The sequence below is a fragment of the Aplidium turbinatum genome, chromosome 6, assembly GCF_918807975.1.
Source record: "Aplidium turbinatum chromosome 6, kaAplTurb1.1, whole genome shotgun sequence".
Taxonomy (NCBI): domain Eukaryota; kingdom Metazoa; phylum Chordata; class Ascidiacea; order Aplousobranchia; family Polyclinidae; genus Aplidium; species Aplidium turbinatum.
Genome location: NC_137477.1, coordinates 1,714,841 through 1,742,622, shown reverse-complemented (window position 1 = coordinate 1,742,622; position 27,782 = coordinate 1,714,841). Strand labels below are relative to the sequence as shown.

Below are 27,782 nucleotides of genomic sequence, written 5' to 3'. Positions count from 1 at the left end.
TTGTTTCAGCTTTGTCATTGAGTTGTCCATCAATGCAGCTGCCTGGGAAAACCAATGAAGCTCTCAGTAGAAAAATAGCTCTTCAAGCCCCTAAAGCTTTATTTCCGACACCGGCCTCCAACCAGCCAGAAGGCTTTTGCTAAGAAAGGCCTGGGCGCTGCTCAACCGCTTGCGCACTGACGTCGAACTATTCTGCTCCAACACGCACAATGAGGGGATGGCTCCATCCTCGATCTATGAGTGCGGAAAGGAGGAGCATACCGAATACATTAACCGCAACTGCGCCATTTATTGTGCGTCAAATGGTGTACATGGTCTGCACAAACTAGAGGAAATCAATCCAATGGCTGGTCGAAACCTGCCCAAACATCTCGCCTGAGTCACCACTGCCGCTCAAAGGTGGTAAAAAACAGAGCCCCTCTACCCTTGAAGTGGCAACGAAGAAACATTCAAACGAGGTAGATAAGTTTACCTTTGTTTGCCAGGTGCCCACTTTCTATCAATATTACCAGTTAAACGAGAAATATTCCAGGTTTTGCTTTCTCACGTGATCTGGCCGTGAACCAAGCAAATCAAATCGGATTTCTATTAAAAATAAGAAAACCAGACAATATAAATTTCTCGGTCACATCAAATTAGCATCAGCATAGCCAATGAAATGAAAAATAAAACAGGAAAATGTTGGTTTGCTTTCTATGAGGATTGCGGCCCAAGCAACTTCACCCACGTCTTACCTTGGTGATCTCTCCCTTCAATTATGACGTATACATTCTGAGAAATCCTTAAGCCATCGTTGAGGTAAACTTCCACTTTGGAATTTAAACCGTTTGCGTCATCAGTGACGTGCACTGGATTGATGACATCATATCCGGGATGGTTGACAAAGCGCACAGTATCGACCATATCTTTAGCACCGGACTTCAAAGCTTCCATTCCAAACCCGTCCAGGATGACAGCCAAGGACTTGTTCTTGTTCGGGTATCCCTCTACGGCCTGAAGAGTTTAAAGTCAACATTATAGGGAGGTATGGTTTGTATGGAGTCAACTTCTAAAACAGCGATCGTATAATCCAACGACTCTCAGACACAAGGTGGTAAGGGCATTGAAAAATAGGCAGTCTGAGAGTGCAAGTTGGTTGAACGAACATTATCAACCGTCAAATAAGTTTTACAGAGAGCAAACTTGAGCAGATAACAATCCAAAACTGGTCCATCATTTGATGGTACTAATTCGGCAACACTCTGTTGCTGAGCTAGTCACTTTTCAGTAGATCACTTTTCAGATAAGAAGACCAGTGGCTATAGTCATGATGAATTGGACCATGCATTAAGAGACAGCAAATATTGCTGCAAGATTGTGAAGTTTTCATAACTTTATCGAAAAGGTTGTCCGAATGCAAGTCTACGTGATGTATCAATTGGTAAAGCTTACCTCATCTGAACGCCATAATTTACATGCAGTTTACCTTTATTTCATTTTTAATCACAGCCTACTTGTCATAACTTAGCAGAAGTTAAAAGCTTTACTGTGTGGTAAATGGTGCTTGTCATGAAAGCAACGCTAAATATTGAAAAGTTTGGGTGTTAATAAGGACAATTATCGTTTCTAGCACTAGTTGTAACGTTTATCTGATAAGAGTGAAAGTAAAAGCAACGACAAACAGGGTAATTTATTACTTTATAACGTTTGACTTCAGTCGTTGTGTGTGATAATTTGAAGGGGCTGACATGTTGGAGTGGGGAAATTAGTTGGGCCCCAGCGCCTACTCCCCATCAACCGGGCAACAGACTGACATCTTTGTGGCGAAGCATAGCGTGTTAGATATTTGCAGGGATGGAGAGGTTGTTTGGTGGTGTGAGCCGCAAGCTTTGGTCACAACGGACAGGGCACCGCTAATAACAGAGTTGATGTTGAGACAGACAACACTGGGGAACAAAACAGGTGTGCAGTGCTTTGCCACAATTACACAGTTTGAGATAGGGCAGCAAGTCAGCACTCTTTCCAGATGAATTCTTTCAGACACTTTAATAGTGCCGCTCCAGATGCAACTTTTTACACAGCAACACACGGTAACGTTGACACTAGTCCTCAGTAGGGTTAAGTGGAGTCCAGAGGGTACTTTTGAACCAGGGCAAGGATAGTTTTAGAGGCCCGTAAATATCCCAAGGGCCTCTAAAACGTGAAGAAATAACCGCATATGTTTTGGAGATAGTGCGCTTTTTGTAGAGGTGTCTTGTTTTGAGACCGATGATCTCACTGGTACCGGACATAAATCTTCCTCTCAACGGCACTGGTAACACATAATGGTGGCAGTGCTTGAGCGATCTGTTTGATATTACACCAAGTACACTTTGGCTCGGAGAAAGAGAGTTATGACTTTCCATTCGTCGTCGGCGTATGAGCAGGTCTTTCCAGGCTAGATTGGATGGTAGGAAATTATCAGCCACTCAGCAGTCTTGTCGTCCAGGACCCCCAGTCCATGTGCACCGTGTAGAGGCCGGTGAGTTAGGCAGTGATGAATGACATGCTCTACGGTCTGTGCTGTGGCGCCACACTCACTCACTCTGTGGTGTCACTTTCCATTGATATTAATTTTCAGATCACGGTCAGCTTCCCAGCTGTAGATAAAACGTTGTTGCCAAGGTTGCTGCCCAAGGTTTCGCATTTTCCAAAGTTTGTAAATCGCTATTTCTGCAGATGATTTGAAAATTTGTTTTCACTTTGGTTCCGGTGCCTCCAAAACTATCGCACGATGTTGCACGATAAAAAATTGCCCCAAATCATCAGCTTAGATGTTGAACAGAAGTAAATCTAGGACTGATCCTTGTGGAACACCATTTTTCAAGCATCTAGTTTTCTTCGTCGTGAGTTTCCGATGGTAAGGGTGAAGTTTCTGTTGCTGAGAACTCCGAGTAAAACAATTTAAAGCTTTGCAGAATGAATCTTCATGATTTGTGATATACAATAATTAAAAAAACACAAGAAATTACCTATTTTTGTCTTGAGCTTTTAAAGTTGTAAAAAAATAAAATTCTTTTGATTTTTGTGACTTGGTCAGACACTGTGCAACTGATGAACAAGAATCAAGTGGTGGGATACTGATAAGCCGTCTCGTGGGTGAAATACCGGTGGCTATCGCTGTGAATTCATGCAACAATCGGCTGTAGAAAAACACTTGTTTCTAAAGTTGAAATAACCTTTGTAGTTTTTTGTAAATTACACTACGACTGCCGTGCTTGCAAAAATTTAAAAGATTTTTATTTTAATATTTTTATGGCAAATTTGTTGCCAAAGAAGCCATAAAATAATGAAAATGGAAAACTGCATTTGTTAAAAAAAGAAGCCTACAAAAGCCTGTTATGTATATTACTGAATGTACAATATAAAGCTCAAACACCATATGGTTTTACTCGATATGCGGAGTCATTTTCGTAAGAGTGTTTCGTCATAAGCGACATTGTGAACCCAATTGTACATGACGCAGTCACTTTCACAGAGCAAGTGTTGTTGAAGTCGGTATTGGCGGTGATCATCCAGACGCCAAAGCTGTCAGCTCTTTCAACCACAGCGTTGATGCGTTCGTTTCTGGAAATATTTAGATCAAAATTTAAATGAAATCACGTAGACACATTCGACACAGAAATTTACTCATCTTAGTTTATTTCAGGACATTCTAAAGTGTCTACCTCTTGAAACGATGTCTTCACAATGAAGCGGAAGCAAGTTACTTTGGAATGCTCAAAATACAAGCATATCGTGATCTAAACTGAAACATTGATATTCTTTACTGAAGGCAACCTTCCTGTACAGGACATGCTGTTGACTTTTCACCAAGAGTTGTTGTAATAGGAAACAGATGATGCTAATAATGTCACGCTGTTTGGTGCAAATGGAAATTAGTATTTTAGGTTAAAATAACTACCTCCAGAAATAATTCACTTAAATTGATTTTTTACGTCTTTGCTTCTTTTACCTTCCAAGTGGGATGCGGGTATTGTTTCCAGCTGGTGATGTAATAATGAGATCTTCACAGTCTCCTTCCACGTTTATATTGATGAACTGTACCACGCTTCGGTCGATGACGAACTCAACGTCATCGTGCATCCCTGTAATGATCACGTCATCATGACATCAATGTCATCACGTTATCAGTGTGTATAAGCAACTATATCATTGCTTCAACTCTCACTATAACGTAACAATTTAATCGGGTGATGAATCAGCGAACGAGAGTTTTGAACAGGGCTGTGGAGTCGGAATCGTGGAGTGGCCGTCAAAAGGATTTTGGCATGTCCGAAGTCGAAGTCGGTCAGTTATAAATCTAAATCTGGAATGGTAAAGTGAGGCTACAACACGGGCCCAGTTACATGCATATCTGTGAAACTAAGCCGTAAACAGCGGACCTCTTGTGTGCCCCCAGCTTACCACTCAGTGCAGCAAGTGGGACCTTTCAATATACAACTCTGCCACACAAGAATGTGTCGATCTGTGGTATATCAACCAAGTTATAAACTGAAGATTCGTGAATACTTTTGCCCAACTACACAGCTCGAGTTTTGAATCGCTGTGATGCTGACGAGACTCAGTAACGGATCTGAACAAAAATGAAGGCGCCAAAATTTCGACGAAGAACAGATTTTAAAAGAAACTAGACAATGTTGAAATTGAAATCCAAAAAAACAAAAGATTTAAAAAAACGATCTGTGGAGTTTAACCCTCAAATACTTGATAAATTTTACTTTGTTTTGGTCGCTTTTTGTTTATTTTTACGTTCAATGTTTTTTTCTCAAAACGTACGTTTTGTATCTAACCACATCCATCAAATTAAACCTGGACATCCATGGAGACTGAGCTGCCAAGTTTAGTTTAAAATTGAAAATAGCTTCTTTTTAATATTTTTAATACAACCATAAAAAAATTTCAATAAACTATTTGTTGAAAAAATTTTGTGTAACTGTTCAGTAAAGTTTTGCATCTGTCTGAGGTCTTTCGACTTTCTTCTATAGCAGTCATCAGTCATTCTCAATGTGATCCAGGTGGACCAATGGTAGTCCACTTGGAATTTTTGATGGTTCTCAAAGGGTTTCATAAATTCTTTAAGAAATATTTGAAACTTGTAATTTTTACAAAAAATTATGCAACAACTGTGTATAAGAAAATTATTTAGCTTGCCCAGAGCTTCGCATTGTGAGTTTACAGACATCATAAACGCTTGAATGAGCAGATTTCAGGGCAGGTGATGAAAAGACAGGTTAATGTAGCTTTGTCCAGTTCTACAATGGATTGCATTCCATTTGGTGCCTTGTAAATGGGGCATTCAAGAACGACATGGTCAGCAGTTTGTTCCTCCGCGCCGCATTCGCAGGCTGATGAGGAAGCCAAACTCCGCTTATGCATATTGGAATGGAAGCAGCCGACTTAGAGTATAGCTCAAATTTGCAAAGATTAAAAGATTTTTATCCTTGTTAAAAGTATGTGCAGATGACAGTTAGCCTGCGGCACATGTAACATCGTCCCTCAGCAAACCGGTTGCGGTGCATTGAGTTGACCTAAGGTCGCAGTAGTGTTTTTGTTTTTGAATGTCTCATTAGCCATTTTGCTATATGGGTGATGACGTCTGGGTTTTTCAGCTGTTTTCAGTAAAAAATAAACAAATTGGAAGTCAATAGCAAAGATATTATCAGATAAAGACCGAAGAGATTTGCAAAGTCGGCTTCAACTCAATGTCAGAAACATCAAGCCAAAGCTTCACTAGTTTTGTGAGTTGTTGCATTGATTCCACAAAGTACCGTACACTGCACTATATGTGCATGTTCTTCTGTTGCAATAAAATTGAAAATTCAAACTATGCCTACCCACAGTAGCGTTGATAGGGAGGGTCTAGGGGGTACATTTGGCCCTGGACCCGAGATAATATTAGGGACCCGGACTTGCTCAATTTTTCAGGTTAGAATAGTGGAGCTGGTTTGAATAAGCAAAACAACGATGAAAAGTGTTGCTGCAAGTTAGCGGAATCACGTTTAAGCTATATGAAAACCCCGTCATGCAAATGCGGTACCGATGTCGGTTTGCACGTTGCCATTACGTGGATGTGTTACTTCCCAAGAAATGTGATATAGTAGTCCACGTTTATTACGCCCACTTCGGGACCGGACAATTTTGGGCTTATTAAGCGGGGAACGATTCTTTGCCACTCCTATACATTCAGTAGTTTTGGACCGCACCAAATTGAGCTTAATAAGTCTGACCCTATTAACCATGGACTTAATAAGCGAAAGCTATTGTAACCACTTCACTGCGTCACGTTTGAGTCAAAGTCATATGCATGTTACAAAGCAACGTAGCAAAACGTGGGTTTGAAATATATTGCGCACGTTGGATTGATTGAAACGTGATATGCACGTTTCAAAGACACGTATGTACGTATGGTACCGTAGTCCATTTCAACGTGATATTTGACATTCCCTTCAACGTTAGTTAGAAAGTAGCAGCCCACCACATTGAATTGAACGTCATCTTCACGTTGCTATACAACGCTGTTTTGACGCCACTGTCACGTGACACAATCATGTTGCCTCAACGTTGGTTGTAATGAAGAGAAAAATGTAGTACGTGAACACATATCATCTATCAGGTAAATTCCTGCTGAGAAATGATAAAAATCAAAAATATTGGTCAAAGGTTTTATTGTTTTGTGAGTTATTCCCTTTAATAGTTTTAAGCCGGTAAACACTTATACAAGTCACGTGCTCCCACCTCCAACAAAACCTCTCCGGAGGATTGTGAGGGTCACAGGATCAAAATCGGACTCCACCAACTTTTTCCACCCATCAGATCCGATGCCTGAGATAATGCTGTAATGAATCGTCCTTTGATAAGAATTCACAGAAGGAGGAGAGCCCTGAATAAAATTCAAATTTCATTTGCACTTTGTCAAACTATCGACGAGTTTGATCAACTGTGATTGGCCACAATACTAGACAGCATCAAACTATTCCTTCCACAAACTTTAATCTCATGATAATTTGGGAATTGTTATAGGTATTCCACATAAAATTACGTCATCAATACTCTTTCTTTAATGGTAGGAATACAGTAGTTACGACATAAAGCAAAAACGATTTTGTTTGTTTGGAAAAACCACAAAATAAAAACGTTTCTTCAAGACATTCCCATTCTTACCCTCTTCTGCCGTGACCTTCCAACCTCTTCTGTGACGTGTCGTTTGCTTAGCTGTAACGCTCTTAGGTCGTCACTTGAACCGCTAAAACACAAAGCATCGGTTGTAATGTCGCGATTGCAACGCGACGACAACTTCAACGTCTATTTGTCTAAAGCATGTTTTTTCAAGGAGTTTTCAGTCATTCGGTCGTACTTTTAATTTCACATGCATTCAAGCCAGTGGTGAATGTGGTTTACTGGTTTTCTACCACAAAGGGACGTAGGCTACCTTCTTACAATTTCTTTTGGCGTGCGGCACAAGCGATGATTAGAGTGGAAACTTCTGCCGTCCGCAGGCAGGCCACGCAGAGATGGAGGAACCACGTGGGCCTCGTGGGCCTGGGCCCACCTATTTTATTTTCTGCGTGAGCCTGGCCCACCCACTTTTGAAAGCCAAATTTCTTTGAAAAGGTAGTGAAAACGCTAATTTAGAGAAGGATTTCCAAAAAAAAGCTCTTCACTCATTTGATACACACTAGTTTGATTACACAGGCCAACAAAACAAATTTGACACAAAAGGTGAGAGTCCTTTCAGAGTAGGCCTATTTCAGGGCCCTGATTCCAAAAATGCACTTAGTTTCTTCGAATTTTTGAAACTACCAGGAATTGAATTTCGAACCAAGATTACATTCTTCCGTAACAAGGATAAAATTTTAAGCAGCTACTTTATTGATACGGTATAAATGGCCTTCGTACCTTGATGGGTGTTGCTCAGTAGGCCTATAGTAAGTCTACCATAATAAAGAATTGCGTTTGTTCATCGATGGCTTTGTTTTGCTTATTCGTCTAGTTTGTTAAGCAAAACAATGTATGTATTTTATTTGTACTTAGTAGCTTAGTAAGTCTGATATTGTTGAAGTCAACAAATATACAGTATTAAAGTGATTGATTTTAAATGGCGTTTATACAACTCAGAAATGTGCCTAGGATTACTTTCAGTTTTGTCTATGTAATAAACCACACGATGTTAAATCTATAGAGGCTCAAAATTGCAAAAAAAAATGTTTTTGCTGTAGGCAATCTTAAAAACTAGAGCCAATTTGAAAAAAAAGTGCATTTTCGGAATCAGGGCCTCGAAATACCCTAAAATGACTCTTACATGCCGTGCCTTTAAAAAACAAATTTTTGTTTGCCTGTGTTATCTTTGATAGCTCAATGATGAAATATAATTTTCAAACTTTTCTGTTGAGCCCACTGTTGATGGGAAGCACGTGTGGGTGTGGTTGCGTGTGGTAATCTATAAATCAATCTAATTGTTCTCCAAGGTTAAAACAATGATATCATTACATATTATGCAGTGCATGCACGTCGGCCTACTGTGTAATGCTGCAGATTATTTCTCCCAGGTTGGTATTATATCTGTGTGTGTATATTGCCTTTTTATTTGTGTGTACATCGCCATATTTTGTACAGCGCTATAGAGCAATTTAACAATTTTGTAATTTATTTGGCCAAATCGGAAAAAAATGGAAATTTTTCGCTGGTTGGCATAAAAGGCAATCATGAAAACACAATGTATAAGCAATTTGAAGTATTAGGAATGCAGCAATGTCATGGGGGGTCTGGGGGGCTTCGCCCCCCAGAAGTTTGATTAACTTTAACTGCTACGCCTTTGGGCCCACCTACTTTTAAAATGGTTCCTCCATCCCTGAGGCCACGTCATTGAAAACAAAGGCGAAATAACGTAAAAACAACGGTAAGACAATTAAAGTTCCAGAAAGGCAATTGAGCCACCGGAACAAAAATTATTGACAATTCACCTTTCAAATGCTTCATCAGATGACACCTTCTTCAGGCTGTCCAGCACATTACCTTCAGCAAAATAGCAAGAAACCAAGAACCCCAGGCAGCAAATTTCCAGAACTACCCGCATCTTTCAATTGACTTGACTAAGTTTATACACAAGCTGAAACAAAATGGCACACGTTTGCTGAAACCACATATCATCGCTTATAACCGTACCTTGCTTTTTTACTTCACTCCACTCCATCCTTTTAACAATTTGTTGATTGCTGAGTCATTGATTAGAGATTAAGTCCTTTTGCTAAAGTCATTTGCCACAAAAACATAACTCTCGTTGTCTGAGGGACTCAGCAAGGAAAGATGGCAAATGCTAGAAGATTACACATCGATTAGGCTCATTTCAGGGCTGTGTAGTCGGAGAGATTTTGGCCTGTCCAGAGTCGGAGAGTCCGCGCCCGACTCCACAACCCTACTCATTAGACATACATTATTTCCTCATAGATTAACTGAATGTTGATTGTGGCAATCATTATCCTCAGACTGAGAAAGTTTTTATGAAACTAAATCTTGACAGGTCGGCATACTGGGAGAGGTTTTGAACCAGAAATGTCTAAAACAGGGGGATGCGAAGGCTCACAGTGATTAGCTTTTTTCTCACAACACTAGAAGGGCGGTAGTTGATACCGCGTTAAACATGCTGCTATTTTTTTAAATACAGAAAGTTATGTGGTGCAGCTGGTACAGTCAGCTACAGCAGATAGTTAGCAAATGTTATGTAGAGTAGTTACGAGTCCGGCTCAAGATCAAGAAGCGCTGGTTCAACTCTCGAGGTGTGCGATTTTGCAAAGCATTTTAGGGGTGCCGCTGAATGAAGAGTGACCGGGCTATCTCGATGACCGGCCCTGCGTCAGTGGTTCATAGCCTTTACAAGTAGGCCAAACCGCCAGGATTAAGCTCAAAGAAACTTTCCCAGTCCGAGGATAAAATCAATCAAACCGTTGTTTCTTCATTATTCCATCCACCAGGTGCCGCTGAATGGAAAACTATTTTTGAAATGAGTTGCTCAAGCGCACACCCCGAGAGTCGAACCAGCGGCGCTTGATCTTACAGCTTCTTTATTCAAAAAGTTGACAACTCAACCAACCGAGATATTGGGTGGGTGCACAATCAAAAATCACTTGGCATATCTTTGTAAAATAGCGACATCAGGACAACCCTCAACAATCATGAGACTGTGTAGAACTAACCGCCATTTTGCAGTTTAAAATAAACGTTAGCATAAAGCCATCAAAAGTGTCAGTTTGCCAAATCAAAAAAAAATTGTTGATTGTTAAAATAGACTTATTCTATCAATTCTATCAAGCCGGTCTTAGCCTGTTTTGTTGTCACTTGTAAGATTTGCTTTTAAAAATTAACTGTTAACTGTAACTGCCATGCAATTTTGAAGCAAACCCAATTCAGCTCATCTCAAAAAGTTTTTCACAACTGCGCTAACTGGGCAGCAATTGACGCTCTCGTATGACAGTAATTCTATCATCTCTCCTTCAACAGTTTTTTTCAATTTGTCGTACGCATTACCAGTCACTTTTGATTTTGCACAGTACAGTAAAATGAAAAACTACTTTCAATTTTGTCAAGTTAAGGATTTATGAACAAGTTAACAAGTAACAAGTTAATTAAAATTTGCCGCGATTATGAACGATCGGCTCCTATCATAGTATAAGTCAGCACTTCTCAGGCGGTGCGCGGTGGCGCACTGATGCGTCATGGAAGATCGCCAGGTACGCGCAGGAAAATTGAAAAAATATTTAGAAAAATCTGTATTCTTTTTAGAATTAGGGATGAAAAGTATTTTCTCTGAATCTGCGGCAATGAAATTGGTAATTCAGTTTATTGAATGGTGTGATATCTTGTTAGTCTGATCCAAACGTTTTTATATTTGTTTGGCCAGAGCATTTATGTTTTTATAACTTAAAATTATTACAACATTAAAGGCTTTATTTGTTATAAACTGTTTTGATTTTTTTTTAGTTTAGCTCATCGAGTAGTTAAAGAAAATGAAACTATGAGCCCCATGTAATAAAGCTTGCAAGTCATTCAAGGAAAGCACTGGTACGGGTTACCCAAAACCTTTCGCGCTCGCTTCGGTCGTCTAGTGCGCCATCACATTCTCAAAAGTTTGCAGGTGCGCCCTGAGATAAAACAATTAAAAAAAAACACTACTTAGATATTCATTCGTTCATAGCTTGTGGTGCCAGTGTCAGAGCTAGACAAGAGCATTGTTTGTGATGATTTTTTAGATCATTGTCGTCATAGGAAGGACGAAGGGGGAAGAAGCTAACATTATTTTATTGCTTTTGTTCATATGTCTGGTAGTGCCTATGCTTTACTACGTCGGCTGCGTAGCCGAGTGGTGAGAATGTCTGCGCGGAGTTCGAAAGGACGTGGGTTCGACACCGCTACAGAGCACGCGGCTGTGTCTCCGCGAAGGCACTTAATGGTAAGCCAAAATAAGGAGAGCAGCTGACTCGAAGATTCTATGTCACTTCGCTGCTTATCGTCGTCTGTTGTATCGCAGTGTCCTGTATGTTATCACAATGGGCGCAAATAAAAACACGATTATTATTATTGGCAACAACCTAATCCTTGCAGAAATACAACCAGAGAAGCTTGCTTAAAGAGAATCCTGCTAGGAATCCTGTCTACTAAATTTTGTACTCTATTCAACCCTCTTCTCTAACGGAGAGTCTACATCCAGGAGGATTTCTAGTTCCGAATGATCCTGAAAACCTTTAGCATTGCTTGAAACCCCTCAAGGCTCTCTGCATTTCTATGAAAAGTCTTTTCAACAATATTCTGTTAAATTCAGAGTCCATTTGGTAGTTATATCGCCATGCACGTTCTTTTCATTTCAAATTTTCGTGTAACGAACACTCAGTAATTTAATAGCGATATTCTGACCATAAGCCACAAGCACTGGTTAACATCACAGACGGAAAAAAATTATCAGCTCTCAATTTTAAATATAATTGCAGCATATTGCTACAAAACTGACTTTTTCTTGAAGTTCTCTTGATTTGTCGCAATTTTCGCTCATTTCGCAAGGAAAGAGAAACTTAAACATTAAAATGAGGTAGCACAACGTCCTTATAACATTCAAGTATAATCAACTTTCCCTTAGCCTGCTGCTTAACTTGATGCAAACGAAACAAAGCTTAGAGTTGTAGTCTACTCTAGATCAAGCTACCTTCACTTCATCGTCAATTGCTTCTCCACCTAACTAGAATAATATGCGACAAAATGTGTCTACGTGACATTACAAATCCCACTTATATCTACAACCACTGGAAGTTTCTTTTCCGTTTATAGACATGTGAAACTGCTGCAGGCATCAAGCATTCTAAAAACCGGTTTCTTTCAACCACATGATAATAGCTAAAGCAAAACTCAAAGTTTGGTAAACATCTATCGGCGGTTTCATTGGAACGAAGTTTGCTCTACAAGCCCGCATGCGCTAATATGAAATTAACACTACAGAATGAAGCAGTGGCAGATCCAGAGGGGGGAGTCATCCTTTAAAATACAGAAAAGTAACTTTATTCACGGTGTATTTGAGGATTATTGCAGACGTAAACATCATTGTGTTTTGTCGAAATCGCCCTCTTGATCCTAAAGCTACTCGCTGGATCTGCCCCTATGAATAAAACCTCTATTTAATGCTTTACACAATATTACGAATTTGAGAGAATCTGCAAAAAACAGCAATAGGCTACATCAGGGGTCACCAACTGGCGGCCCGCCACGCTGTTAGGTGCGGCCCGCGGAAGGTATCAACGTACCAGTATAAAAAAATACTTTTCTTGAAGAGTTAAAAAGCATGAAGACAAAAAATACTTTCCGGGAAGCATATTTTCGCTTTGCATACGATTCCACAGACCGACCAATCAGATTGTCGAAATTGTCTGTGGGCATAAGGTTGCTTATTTTAAGTTTGTAAATGTCATGTAAACACTAGTGTGCGTTTCACCGTTATTGTGTTTCACGAGCAGTGTTCCCTTTATGCAAGTTTTTGTTAGCAAAGTAGGTCGGTGTGCCAACTCAATCTATAATAAGTGGGCAAAATATTATATATAAATATAAAGAGTTTTTCTGGTTGTGTTATGAAAATATTTAGCTTAGTATTGCAAAATGTTGTTAATCAACAATACTTGCCATGCTGATAAGCACGGCAAGTGACAGTATAATCAAAGAAAGACGGTTTTATAGACTCTCACAAAATGGATGAAGCACCAAATTGCTGTTTTATAGGGAACGCTGTTCATGAGTTACGATAGAAACGTTTTTTCGATGATTTCCACAAGCGTTTGTTTCATGGTGCCTGGTTTCTTTCTCCCTGTTATTGGAGCCTATTTTTCGCTGATATGTTTGCAGGTCACCATTGTTGCCTGTATTGCGATGTGTCAAACATTTCCTTGTTTACTGAAACTGTTAATGGCAAGATATCTTTTGTGAAGCGAAGTGACAACACCACTCTTGCTTGGCGATGAATATTCTGATGAAACCGCTCGCCTCGCTATAGGCCTATGTGCGCAAAACAAGTTTCTCGTTTATTAGGCATTGTTAAAGAAGTCAAAAGTGTTGTTAGAGGAGCTTGGCCTGGCAGTAGCGTTGTTCGACTAATTTCGTTGCTGCGGTATTCAAAGATAAATATTAACAACATGTAACGCTGGATACTGCGTACGAAATGCGTTCTTTTCTAGCATAAGAGCCAACCTACCTAAAATTTTATTAGTGCGGCCCGCCACAGCTCTCCTTAGCGCCAAAGTGGCCTGCATGCAAAAAAGGTTGGTAACCTCTGGGCTACATCATTGTTAATTCTGAAAAAACGTCGAAGTAAATTAAAAATATTCTCCTTTCAAGACAGTTTATGTCAGGCGCACTGCACCAGAGGAATGTAGCATGTTTTTAATTATATCCCTGTTGAACAGGCTCCCTTCGTTTTAGTTAGCCTGTTGGCGCGTTGAGTTAAAACCAGCAGGCATAATGGAACGGATCAGTTGAACATATTTTCTTAGCAAAACAAAGCAATTTCCTATTGCCCAGTTAATCACATAATCTTGCTAATATTTACACCTTTATTCGTAAGTTGATCCTTTCCTTCGTTTGAACCGTGAGAGCTAGGGGTGGCGCTTTGACGTCACGCTGATCGAACCAATGTAAAACAACGTGACGCAGCCCTTAACGTTGACGTCAGCAAGGCACGGAACGTCATCAGGAGTACTTGTGTACGCTCAAGCATCGACAATGAAGGAAGAATGGAAACTTATTGACGAGACCAAGCTGCAAAAAAATTAGTGGTGTTTTTCTTATTGCTTGCCCCTCGAAAGCTTTGGCCTATTGTATGCTGGGTGAGAAGTTGACTGAGTATATTTCTGAACAAAGTTTTGTATAACCTTTCATTGTGTTGATGAGCAAGAAACAGTTTTTTGCCAAAGGAGTTGAGTGAGTTAACCAATGATTGTTGCGTCACTGGTTAGGGATTCTAGATTATGGGATACGCAACTACATCCGCTTTTGACTTATCAGCCACACTAGAAGGGTTAGGCTACGCTTTTTCTGATTTACAAAGTTGGTACATTTGATGGGCTGTAATACGAGAGTAGGCTAGTGAAGTTGGTTTTTAAGTGGTTTGAGTTGTTTTGTAGAAAGTAGGCTTGTAGCAAGGCGTGAAAGAATTTTCAAATTGGCAATTGACCCTTCCAATGTGGCCAGAAAAGCGGGACTGCGTGACTTGTAATGTAGTGTCCCTAATCACTGGTCCAGCTTAAAGGGAACGTTGTATTTTACAATGTCGCAAGTAAATAACTCAATCATTCTTATCACAACAACAAAGTGTTATTTGTTGTTTCCTGTAGGACAGAGAGCAGTTTCAAATCCAGAGGTAGGTCGGGCTCGTCAGAACATCCTCCAGTAGATAGTGCTCGCGTGTATCTTCGATGACGTGAGTTGCATTGCAGGTCAAACACATGATCTTGTTTTGCAAATAATGAGGTTTCCTTTGGACTAGTTTCACTGCACAGGAACGGTTGCTATGACAAAAGAAACAGGTTTAAATTTTTAACAAATGATTTCAGATATTTAACCAAGAAAGCAAACTTCGCATATTTACTTTTAATTAACTTGACTTTGTCGCTTTTTAGTTTTGTTACGTCTGCGTTGCTATGGCAAGTATTGCGTTTGGTTTGATGGTTAGAAATAAAATCTTCGTTTGAGCATCTGAAGCCGAGAGTCTATAGCCTACTTTTCCACTCCAGATTAACGATGTTCTCAGACTACGCTGAAAGGCTGCTAGAAAGCAGCCAGTCTTTGATTGCATCATCCAAGACGCGCAGACTTTCTACTTCGTTACGTCAGTTGAAGACATAAAATAAATTGAAATGATTCAACCAAAGAAAATGCAAAAAAGGAAACTTACTTGATCGTCATCATGGTACGATTTGACTTGGCGTTATGATCAACCCTAAAGGTACTGTTGAAAAACTGTCCGATAATTCCGTTCAGTGGCGCTTTCAAGTAATTTTTGTAGCTATCCACAACGAAATCCAGGTGGGATGCTCTGTAACGGTCGTGAGTGTTGCGGATAATGGAGATCTGCGAATGTCATCAAGCAATTAAGGGATGGCAGACTAAGATGGACACAAAAAGGAACCTTGAGGTTGTTCTAACTATTAAGTTGATAAAAACCCGACTTTGCAAACAAACAAAAAAGGTAGAAACATCCAAAGCTAACTAATATTACCGGATTTCACACATTTATTTTACACAACAAAACCAACAGCAAACATTTACTTTAAACATTTTTGACACACGAGAGTGTCTTCATCAGAAACAAAAATGATAAAAATGCTCATAAAATCCTGCAATCCTCGCAACACGCAGTTGTTGCCGCAGGCGCTTCCTATCTCCTCAACGTTTTTTGTTAATATAATTCGTTGTATGATGCGCTTTTGCCTTTTCGCGTAATTAACCACCATGTGATGTGCCTTTCTCCTCTGCTTTGCCGTTTCATTCTTGTGCATTTCGTTTTTCAATTCATTGTGTAGATCGGTTATTTATTTTAAATGTAGACGTAAAATCAGTTATTTTCGTTACTTGAGAAGGGCTAACTTGAGTATGGCCGAAAACGTCCGTAGTTTATAGTTTATGTTCACTGTAATGTATGATGTTAACGTGTGGTTGCTTGGTTTTATCTGTCTATGGTTGAAGAAAGTCACCTCTCTGTCAAAATTGTAAAATGATAAAATTTAGCTATATTTAAAAAACATATAAAAAGCAGATCAAACAACAATGATCGCGGAGCGTACGTGTGGACAACACGTTCCATGGAATGTAGATAGCCTTGCACACTTCCGTTGATGACCAATGACTTCAAACTTTTTATTACAGAGGTAGGCTACATTGCATACGAACTAACAAAGCTTTTGACAAGATGCTAATTTTTTTGTCGTATCCAGGCTTTATGGCTGGTGTTTTAAGATGTAGAATTTAGAATAAGTAGACAGGAAGACAAGGAAGCCAATCTCTGTGTCCACCTTCAGGCGTGCCTTTAAGTTTCTTGCCAAAGATATAGCCACATGCTTTTATTGTTGTATCCAGGCTTACGCCAGTTTGTTGAAGATTTAGATTAATTGGACAGAAAGGCATAGAAGTCAATCTCTGTGTCCACTTTCAGAAATGCTTTTAACTATCTGGCCAAAGACACAGTCACATGCTCATGAGCGGTGTCCAACCGGCGCCCTTTAAAGAGTCATACCTGACATTTCACAACTCGGCCACGCAGCTGACAGTATTGGATATTATGATCCAACAATGTGTATAAGAATGGTAACAAACCAAATCTAAGGGCCAACTAAGTGAGCTACCATTCCCGTACAACAACTAGTGAATAGGAGGTTAAACATTCCTCCAGAATAGATGGAAAAACAGAAACTGTTAACTATCCTGAAATGTAGATTGAACATTCTTTTGCAGCCTAATGCTGCGGGTTGGCTGTGGGACTAGCGATACTAGTACGGAATGTACAGTATATTTTGCACAGCTAAACTTATAAAGATTAAACCTCTCACCTGAAAAATCCAATCCTCGCCCAACAACTCAATCTTCGCGCTCCTGAACTTGACGTCGTACATACGTAATCTGACCCCATGCCTAGTTATCGTCATATTAGACAACACGGGTAGGATGATGTTTCTGATCCCCTTAGAGATCAGGGTAACCGTTTCAGGACGAATCTAACAAAATAAATTAAAAACTATGAAAAAAAGCCTCAATTTCTTTGGCTTTTATCAAAAGAGAAAGTTATAAATTGTCGTGAAAAGATCATGGCATGAAGTAATCGTTTGTAACAGTATTTGAGAAGGGGGCAACTTTTCCAGAATGACAAGTCGTCTGTTGCGTGTGAAAGTTTAATCATAAAATAAAGCATTTAGTTAACTGATCGCATTTACTATACAAACAAAATGTATACGCGGGTTTGCGGCAAAAAATTGTTTACCAACGATTTGAAGCAACTTGCCTTGAAATTTTTAGACTAGCACTCTGAAGTACAGCAATAGTAAAAATCAGGACTGCGGGGTCGGGAGAAAAATATACGACTCCGATTCCTGTTTTATAATATAACATTCATTTTTATATTGCACCTTTTTTATTGCAGGAGCTTTAAATCCATATCCACACAGATCAGTTCAGTTGCTGATAGATTTCCAGGAGTATGCAAAAAAAATTCTATGATTGTCTCACGCTGGAAACGGTTTCCTCGTTTTATTGGCCGACTCCGACTCCAGATATGTCAAAATCCCTCCGACTCTGCAGCCCTGATTGGACTGTGGAATCGGGAAAAAACTATACGACTCCAACTCCACAATTCCGATTCCACGACTTCGATTCTAACTCTACAGCCCTGGAAACCTCAATCAACTTTCGGATCACAAAATCGAAGCCATTTGCCATGCCTTATCTTACGCATACTGACCAATATCTTGAGGTTGTGATTTGGCAGAACGAATCCCATCATTGCGAAGTACGTTTTGTGATCTTTGCCAGTTCCTTCTTGGGCTTCAATTCTGATCAGCTTGCCATTAACAGTCACTCCAGCTGACGGGTCGTAAAACAAGTTATAAACCTGAATGAGGTAGGAAAAGATGAAAACTGTCGTGATTAAAAAAATGGCCTGAAATAAGACAAATATCTTACAAGAATTTATGAGAAATACTTCAAAATAGTTTCAGTGAAAGCTCTTTAAAGACTCTGCCTTGGCTATAGTCTATATTATATTGACAGTTGATTACCTCTCCGTCTTCTCCATCCCAATTAAAGCAGAGGTTTATGTCCCAACGAAGTGGGATGATGAAGTGGGGATCTCCAAAAGCTCCACCTCTTCCAACTCCTCCTCTACTCCCTCCAGCTCCTCCACTCCCTCCAGATCCTCCACTCCCTCCAGCTCCTCCAGTTCCTCCACTTCCTCCAGATCCCACCCCTCTTCCAGATCCCCCTCCTCCAGCTTCTCCGCTTTCGTCAACATTTAATTTTTCATTTCTTTCTTCATTTTTTAATTCTTCCTCAATGTCTTTGAGAGCTTCAGGAAGAACAACCACCATGGAAGTAAGAGGAGTCACGAAGTTATACCTGGAGGAAGATACAAAAACTAAAATCAGTATACTACATTTACTTCAGCTTCACTATAAACAAGTTTTTCAGTTTAAGCAGCCTGATTTGTGTTGCTGGTGAATCATAGCGATCGATATAGCCTGCACAGGCCTTGTCAACGTGGGAACCTAACCTATCATAGCCTAACCACTGGAGGCTGATGTCATTTTGATTTTGAGCTCTAGAATAAATCTACTTTATACCCCTTTGAAATGATAGTTTTGAGAATCCAAATTGCCAAAATGTGATCACTGAGTCTCAAATCACTGTAAAACTTCCACTACGTTAAAAAAAGACAGACCCTTTCTTGTTACTATAGTGTTGCCAGATAATTTTAAGATTTTCAAAACAGACAACAAAATAATTGTTTCATTTAGCCCTAGAATATAGTGTCCTATATTTTTTTGGCTTTTTTTTTAAATATAAAATTATCTTTGCTTTTATCTTTCCACTTCTTCATTGTTGATAAATGTTTGCTAAAATTACACTAGCCTAAAAATAGCTTTCAGTTCATTCATTGTATATTGCTGTACGGGTGCAAGCAGATGCAAACCACTGGACAATAGATTGGCTAGCATAGGCTATGTCCGACAAACGCAATGTTTTCAGTTAAATGTTGGCCAAAATTCCAATCTTTGTTACAATGCATTAAAAATCTGATCTTATGAAAAAAAAGATCTATAGAAAGTGTATAACCTTTACATTTGATTCTGTTTCATCTTAAGTCTGGAAGTTTTTGCAGAGAATGCTCATAATACAAAAATAGTCAAAAAGCATAACCGCAAAAAGTTTTGCAAAAGTAACTTTCGTGATCAATAAACTTTGACTCCACTTTAAAATATGCAGAAGTCAAAGTCTCAAGATGATCATTAACAAACATTTGACCAACCAGTTTTAAACAACATTGTAAGGCTTGAGGTGAATTGTGATTGCAAAAGTTCATGCTTGAACTATGCGTTTTGATTTTGGTGACGTAATCTATAGCAGAGGATTCATGAAAAGAAAAAACTACAAGAGTGTTATAAACTGATTTACGCATTATCAAGTTTTCGGCGGTAGGGTATTTCGTTTTATTTTTACAAGGGGTAGGTATATTTTTAAGCGAAAGATAAAACGTGGCCTTAGTATTTTTATTGTTTAAAATACAAACAGAAGACATTCGAACACTCTTGAACCTTCTCGGGAGAACAAAATTTTTTTTATCAAAACGGAAAAACGTGCCCTCTACAAACCAAACAATACAAACTTGCTCTTACTTTAACATCAAAAATCATTGTTTTTATGAAAAGAAATATCATGGACCATGAAACATAAAAAACCCAATTCAAGGCTCAGCAAAGGTTTCCAAAATGAAACTATTTTCATCCTCTGTGCTAAAGCTAATTTTCCATGCTTAATCGAGTTTGGATTAAGGATGGAATATCTGTTTGGGGGTTTGGCCAAGGATTGGAACATTTGGCTCAAAAACATAACATTGTATTTCATATACAGTAATCTTTACTATACATAAACATGAAATTAGAAACATAAATACAAACTTCTTACTGCAACGACAAGTTGAGCGCCTTTTCTTCTATCAACGCCGAAGCGTTTGGATTTCCTTTCGCAAGTACAAGTTCTTTCAAAAGGTCTTTGATTTGTAGGAAAGCCCAAAGTCTCTCAGTAAAGTTGGCTATCTAAGAATGAAGAAAATGCTTTTTAGTGTACAAATCAGCAAAAATATTAAGCTTGATTTCGTAAATATATTAAATAGTCCGAATTAAAACATGAAAGATAATTTTTGAAGACAATTTTTCTTAGATAGAACATCTTGATCACCTAATATCTTATCTTTTGTTGGTCTTTTTGAACTCACAACAGAAAGCAATATACAAAATCGGTACTTTGCAAAAACAAAGCCAGTACTGATATAAAACCAACAAGTTGATGGCCCGGAAAAGGCTTTCTCACTCCGAAGATAAATATTTCCTATAGACACCCTCAAATTTAATACATTTTTAAAGCGCTTAGTTTCCCATGTAAAAAGCAATCTATCGAACAGTGTTCAACGTGATGCGATTATTTCAGTGTTAAGTGCAATGACGTCACCTGATATTGTGACGTCAAGATACGTGACGTTGCTTGGTTAGGGTCAATCGGGATATCAAATTCTAAAGCTTCGTCGAGGTAAAAACCAGAAAGCTGAAAAAAAGTAAACAAATTAATCTACCACTTATGAACCACCATGACAATACACCACCAATCTATTCAGAACAGAGACCACCACCACCACCCCAATCCACCACCAATCTATTCAGAATAGAGACCACCACCCCAATCTACAATCATTCAATGCGCTACCACTACCACCACGACAATATACTCCACGATGCATCACTAATCCTGCCATCACCCAATCCACCACCAATCTTTTCAGAACAGAGACCACCACCAGATCCACCATCAATCTATTCAGAACAGAGACCACCACCCGATCCACCATCAATCTATTCAAAACAGAGACCACCACCCGATCAACCATCAATCTATTCAGAACAGAGATCACCACCCCGATCCACCACCAATCTATTCAGAACAGAGACCACCACTCCGATCCACAACCAATCTATTTAGAACAGAGACCACCACTCCGATCCACCACCAATCTATTCAGAACAGAGACCGCCACCCCGATCTACCACCAATCTATTCAGAACAGAGACCGCCACTCCAATCCACAACCAATCTATTCAGAACAGAGACCACCACCCCGATCCACCACCAATCTATTCAGAACAGAGACCACCACTCCGAACCACCACCAATCTATTCAGAACAAAAATCACCACCCCGATCCACCACCAATCTATTCAGAACAGAGACCACCACTCCGATTTACCATCAATCAATGCACTACCACAACGACAGTCTACCCTACGATCCACCACCAATCCCTCCATTACCACGATCCACTACCAGAACTTCCATTACAATGATCCACTACCAATCCTTCTATTACCCGATTACACCAATCCCTGATGACACCACCGATTACACCAATCCCTGTATTACCACCACGACAATATACCTCACGATGCATCATCAATCCATCCACCACCGCGATCCACTGCCAATTCATCCATTACCACGATTCACTACCAAACTCACGTGAGCATTTATCATCACATCTTCTCCTCTGTTGAAATTTTCATCCAACCCAACAGCCAATAGTTCTTCCTCTTCCTTTATTCTTCCCGCCCAAACTATCTCAGACTTCGAACGTATCACCTGAAACTTGCTTTTGGTGACGTCAGCGACACGGTTGACTGGGTACTGTATTGAGATGTTTCTTAAAGCAGGTGCAGCAATCTCTTGAAAGAAATCTTCGATCTAAATGTGATAATTAAAGTTTTCTTATTAAATGTCGTTGATGAATCTCCATCAACGCAATGTATGCAACCGAATGAATGACGACTTTTCATTAGGCTGTCATTCATTACTACATGTGTGCTTCTCTCTGTTTTTGTTTTATTTTTTGCTATTTTTTTTTTTTTGGGTTTTGTGGCCGTGCTAACTACTGATATATAGCCTACTACATAATTTTTCATTCAGGCACGTTTTAAACCTTTCAAGGTTTTGCCACCTTTTCCCGTTCGTTAACGTGCTGGTAGGTTTATATCGATTTTTGTAGTTAGTATCTTTTTCGTCCCGAACGCGTTAATGACGAAAAATAAAATGATTGATTGATTGATCTTAATGAACATAACGAGTTACTTATTGGAATTAGATTCCACCCGATAGCTTAGTTGGACAGGCGCTCGGCCTTTGCCAACAAAGAATTGGCAAATCTGGTTCGATTCTCGCGGTGTGCGCTTGAACAAAACATTTCCAGAACAGCTCTTTATTTAGCAGCATCTAATGGGTTGTGACAAGGGCTTCGATCATCGCAAGCTCGCGCGAGATATTAAATTAGTCTCGCGCTTGTCTTCAGATGATCTCACATTTTGTGTAAGTCACACGATTCATTTTTTTTGACTACGTGAAGAAAAATGCAGCAGTTTTAGTTTGGTTTAGTTACAGAACGGTCGTTTCTTTTGCTTATCACCAGAGTTGAAAAAAATGGAGAAATAAAACGAAGACGTGCACAATTGTTTCTTGCTATTTGCATGGAGTTATAAACCTAGACCAAAGAAAGGAAAGAGAACAAGACCGTTTGCGCACATTAGTGACCCCGACGTGATTACCACTTTTAACGTTATAGAAACTATATTGAACAACTGTAAATGCTTCAACGAAGCAGAGGAAGATTGGCGAACAATTTCAAAGGAAAGTTCTAGAAAAGAGACGATTTTCAAGCCAATTCGTTTTAAGAAGAAAGAAGAAGGAAGCACTTACAAAGGAGAAGAGAACATATAAACTGAAATATTTATTGTACTGTAGTTGGTAAACGACAAATCTCAAACTAAAATTACGGATGCAAGCGGATATATATTTTTTATCTTGAGTGCAGTTTTGTTAATAAATTCGTTAGTATCGCTTCTACATATCATTCAGGGGGATGTTGTTAGCATACATAAGTAAATACTGTTAATTATACTTCATAGATATTTAAAACGCTTTCCTCTACCCCGCACAGGTTTCCTTTCTACACTTTATATACTGGCAGGATTGAATAGCAATCCTGGCGGCGTCACACCAGTCAGATTTATAATTCCAGATCGCTGTGGCACATCCAGAAAGAATGGATTTGTGGCCGATGAGATCTGCGCTGACAAATGAAAACATCCGAGGGACCCGTAGACACGTGCGAGAGCTGATACTATGAGCTAAGTTGGTAAATTCTGTAACGAAATGCTGTCCGATGAATTTCAGAGGCTTCTTAACAGAAATCTTACGGAGTCATGTTATACCTTGTACAACTCCAAGTTTGAACATCGGTGATCCTCAGTTATGTTAATGTCGCTTTCTTATTTGTTGCATTATTGTGTTCACCAGTTATCTTTTGTCGATTCACCATTTTTGTTTGGATACTCACATGGTTCATTTGGAGGGAGGGGGGGTGGGCTGGTGTGACGTTTGGCTTCGATCATCGCAAGCTCGCGCGAGAAACTAAATTAGTCTCGCGCTTGCCTTCAGATGATCTCACATTTTTTGTAAGTCACACGATTCATTATTTTGACTACGTGAAGAAAAATGCAGCAGTTTTAGTTTGGTTTAGTTATAGAACGGTCGTTTCTTTTGCTTATCACCAGAGTTGAGAAAAATGGAGAAATAAAACGAAGACGTGCACAATTGTTTCTTATTATTTGCATGGAGTTATAAACCTAGACCAAAGAAAGGAAAGAGAACAAGACCGTTTGCGCACAGGGTCACAGGTAACAATACAACAACAATGAAAAACTCCACTTTTCCGATTTGGTTGACTAGGCCTGTGTCAGTGGTTCAAAGTCTCCACAAGTATGTGAGACAGCGGGAAATAATCTCTCCAAGGCTTTTTTTGCCCAAAATTAGATTAAATGAATCCATGATTAATCCAAACTGAATGTTTTTCTTATAAATTTATATTTTTTTGTTTTGTTTTTTGTCTTTACAAAAATTTCAATGAGATTATTATTCCATCAACAGAACCAATATGGAAAATTGGCAAATTATGATCCAACAATACTGACCTGCGCAGTGGCGGTCAAGCCATCAAACACCATCCTATAGGTCCCATCGTGCTGGGCAGCGATGGCTTGGAGGAGATCTCGAGCCGCGTCTTGTCCGAACGCGATTGTGTGGATCGCGATCTTGTGGATGTTGTTTCTTTTAATTTGTCTTAAAACTTCTGAAGGACTCTCCCCCCTGCCAGCCAAGAAAGAAAATTTCCAAAAAATATATTAACAAACGTATTGGAAGTGAAAGGTAGTGATCTCATGTTTGATTTCAACTGTCGGATATAAAAAGATAAGGTTTTCATTGCACTAAGCCTTCGGCACTAAGGAGAGTAGGGTGGCCAGTTCCTTTCTCTCGGTCGCCTTTCCTTCAGCAACTACCTCCACCCAATTTATTACACCCTAAGACTAGGTAGAGGTGAGCGATGTTTTCAACAACCAGCTTAAGCCGGAGTCGAACCAGGTTATGAGTAGCATGCTCGTATAATTTTGCCTTAACATTGACTTCTTGAGAGTGAGGCAGCCAGTTTATTTTTCTTTGCCATTTTGTTTTTCAGCAAATACGTCCACCCAATTTATTACACCCACTCTGTTGAATTACCACCACTAGTTACAGCATTGAAAAAATTATTTTCCGGCCATGATCATCGTTTTTACAGCCTCCTGACGTTTTATCAAAACATTTTGGTGACCTCTGGTCTACAGTACTACACGTCCAATCACTTACTGGCCATCAGTTAAGAAGACAATGAGGTTTACGTAATCATCTTCAGTTACGACCGTCCTGTCATCTTCGGCATCACGATCTTGGTACATTTCTAGTTAGTTTTAAAAATAATGTTTAATTTTAAAATTTTGTATCCATTTGAACAGTTTTCAAGATTGATTTAAATACATAAAAAAAGAGAGAAAGATAAAAACTTTCACTTCGTCTGTTGTGAGAATAGTAGGCCTACGGTAGAAGTATAAACAAACAAAAAACTGGCACCATAACAAACTGATCTCCACAACAGACAGGAAGCAGCGAAAGATTATATCAGTCATCGAGTCAGCTGCCTCCGTGTCCTTATTGTTTCAGATGCCAAACATCGGAAAATTACGCTTTTAAACAAAAGGCGTTCAATAAAACTTTTTGCAATAGCAATACTCAAATAAAATCTTGTGTTTTTATGTAAATATAGAAAAAAGATTACGCCCCAGACAAAGACTTCATTCTGTGGTCAAGGGCTTACCCTTTTACCTGTTAAAGATACCCTGATCTGTCTCTTGTTGTCACTAGCCTGATTTTGTTCCGTTGCTGTAAGTCACTACTGGAAGGTTGAAAATGTAAGTCTTAGCTAAAGGTCCTATTGCTTCAAGCAAAACTCTACACCCTACCTCAAGAATCTCTTTACCGATGAAATCATGGCACTATTTTGTACCAGCTACCTTTGAACTTCTTCCATCATGTGAAACAAGATTGTTCAGATTTCAGGGCAGGTGATGGAAATCTAGGTTACTGTAACTTCGTCCAGTGCTGCTATGCCATGCATTTCATTATTTGTAAATGAGACATTCAAGAACAACATGGTCAGTAGTTTGTTCCTCCACACCGCATTCGCATGCTAATGAGGAAGCCAAATCCCATTTGCGCATATTGCAATGTAAGCGGCCCTTGAACTGATGCAACTATTCAGTGATCATATCACCATCCCAGCGCATTACATGGAAGACACTTGGCATGTATCATGGTGTGCCACCGACACTAAACTCTATGATCTTATACCTCACCCGATGCCGTGCTTCTCCGGTATTGGCCTGCCCCGGCCGACTTGGGTCAAGCTCAATAGAATCCGAGCAGGAATCGGCTGCTTCTATTCCAATATGTACACCTTATTGTACAGGTGGGGTCTGGTTTCCTCATTGGCCTGCGAATGCGGCGCGGAAGAACAAACTGCTGACCATGTCGTTCTTGACAGTTCCAATTTACAAAGCACCAAATGGAATGCATGCGTGGAGTGCCCTTTTACAATACTGCCTGCGTCTGAAGAGTGTTGGTCTCCTAAAGGCCGCCAAGGCTAGAACGTGGCTTGCGGAAGAATTTAAGCAGTACACTTTTGACAACGGCGACTCGGCGGCACGACGTAAAGGAAAACCACCCAATCAAAAGGCAGTCATCAAAGAAAGGAATGACATTCAGAACATTAATTCAAGGTTAAACCTCAAGATTGACTCGAAACATTGATTCTAATGTTATTATTATTATTGAGTTGGTCTACCCTAGTTTAAATTATATTAACTTATACAAAGTTTATGTTGTATGGTGTTAACAGGCAGTGCACTCTAGAAGACATAAGGTTAGAACTTCGCCCCTTCTGATCTAGGAGTCGTACATCGGTAGTGCTTGGCAAAAACTATCCGACCATAAGAAACCCATCCGCCAAACATAGCATAACAGCACTGGACTACACTCACCTGGATTTCCACGACTTGCCCTGAGCTTTGAAAACTGTCTCTCATACGAAAGGTGGCGATAATAAGTCTTCAGAATGGCGTTTATTTATGGACAGTTTAGTTGATATTTTAAAAGGCGCGTTATACCTTAAAATGTTTCGGAAATTAAATAAGTTTCTGTGGGATATTTAGCTTACACCAAGTGGTTCCAACCGGGAGGAGGGGGGAATTCCTCACTAGGGGGGATTTTGCAATTTTCAGAAAAGAATTTGGCTTTAGGATTGTAAACCCTTTTAAGCCTATTAAGATGGCTTAGACTAGGGCGTTAAAGAAGAAATTATTATGGGATTAAATTCTGATTATTTAAGCAACTGTACACTGACATGGATGCAGACGATCACGTAGGCCTACTTCGATTTCATGCAAATACTAGATGGCTTTCAAGAGAAAAGATAACCAGCGAGTGCTTGAGCTCAGGGACGAGCTTAAATTAATTTTTGACTTTTAAATAAAATTGGAATTTGTTGCATTGCTGAATGATCTTCGTCGTCGTGTGAGCCTCTGGGGCCGAAGGTCTATCCTTTTACCACCCCAGATTCACGATGTTCCCGGACTACACTGGAAGGCTACTAGAGAGCAGCCAGTTTTTGGTTTCATCATCCATGACACGCAGACCTTCCACTCCGTTAGGTAGCTTGAAGATGGAACAGTCATTGATGATGTGGTCTGTGGTCTGTTCCTCTTGGCACCACATTCACAAGAAGAGGAAGAGACCATTCCCCATTGGTGCATGCTGAATGATGACAGATGGATTAGATTCCTTGCTTATTTGGTTGATTTGTTTGGTCCATTGAATAAAATAAATCTGAAAATGCAAGGGAAAAACACCAATATATGGTCTATATCCAATCGCGCATCAACATGGGTCATCTGCATCTATGAGCCATTGACATATTGATACCATGTGAATTTACAAGCTGTACTGCTTCCATGCTGGCTCAAGGCAGGTTGGAGGAGAGTGATTGATTTATGTCATCGTCATTTAGA

At 39.6% G+C, this 27,782-nt stretch overlaps 1 protein-coding gene across 4 annotated transcripts in view; it reads right to left on the bottom strand.

The window, feature by feature from the left end:
- Positions 1-27,782, bottom strand: part of LOC145772086 (inter-alpha-trypsin inhibitor heavy chain H3-like) — an 82,778-nt gene that overhangs the window by 29,934 nt on the left and 25,062 nt on the right. Inside the window, exons 16-25 of one of the 4 annotated variants that reach the window (XM_082583909.1) lie at positions 25,030-25,120; positions 24,318-24,492; positions 21,817-22,038; positions 20,758-20,850; positions 20,215-20,345; positions 18,312-18,648; positions 17,996-18,145; positions 17,091-17,255; positions 15,440-15,615; positions 14,136-15,053 (exon numbers count right to left, since the gene is read on the bottom strand). The exons of 1 other annotated variant lie outside the window; for it this stretch is intronic. In XM_082583909.1, the coding sequence (XP_082440035.1) occupies positions 14,894-15,053; positions 15,440-15,615; positions 17,091-17,255; positions 17,996-18,145; positions 18,312-18,648; positions 20,215-20,345; positions 20,758-20,850; positions 21,817-22,038; positions 24,318-24,492; positions 25,030-25,120 (1,700 nt within the window). In that variant the 3' untranslated portion in view covers positions 14,136-14,893. Of the gene's footprint in view, positions 1-734; positions 994-3,410; positions 3,586-3,973; positions 4,107-6,756; positions 6,902-7,182; positions 7,265-8,981; positions 9,128-14,097; positions 15,054-15,439; positions 15,616-17,090; positions 17,256-17,995; positions 18,146-18,311; positions 18,649-20,214; positions 20,346-20,757; positions 20,851-21,816; positions 22,039-24,317; positions 24,493-25,029; positions 25,121-27,782 lie in introns of those variants that run through there. 2 more of the 4 variants (XM_082583910.1, XM_082583908.1) reach the window with 2 other exon arrangements.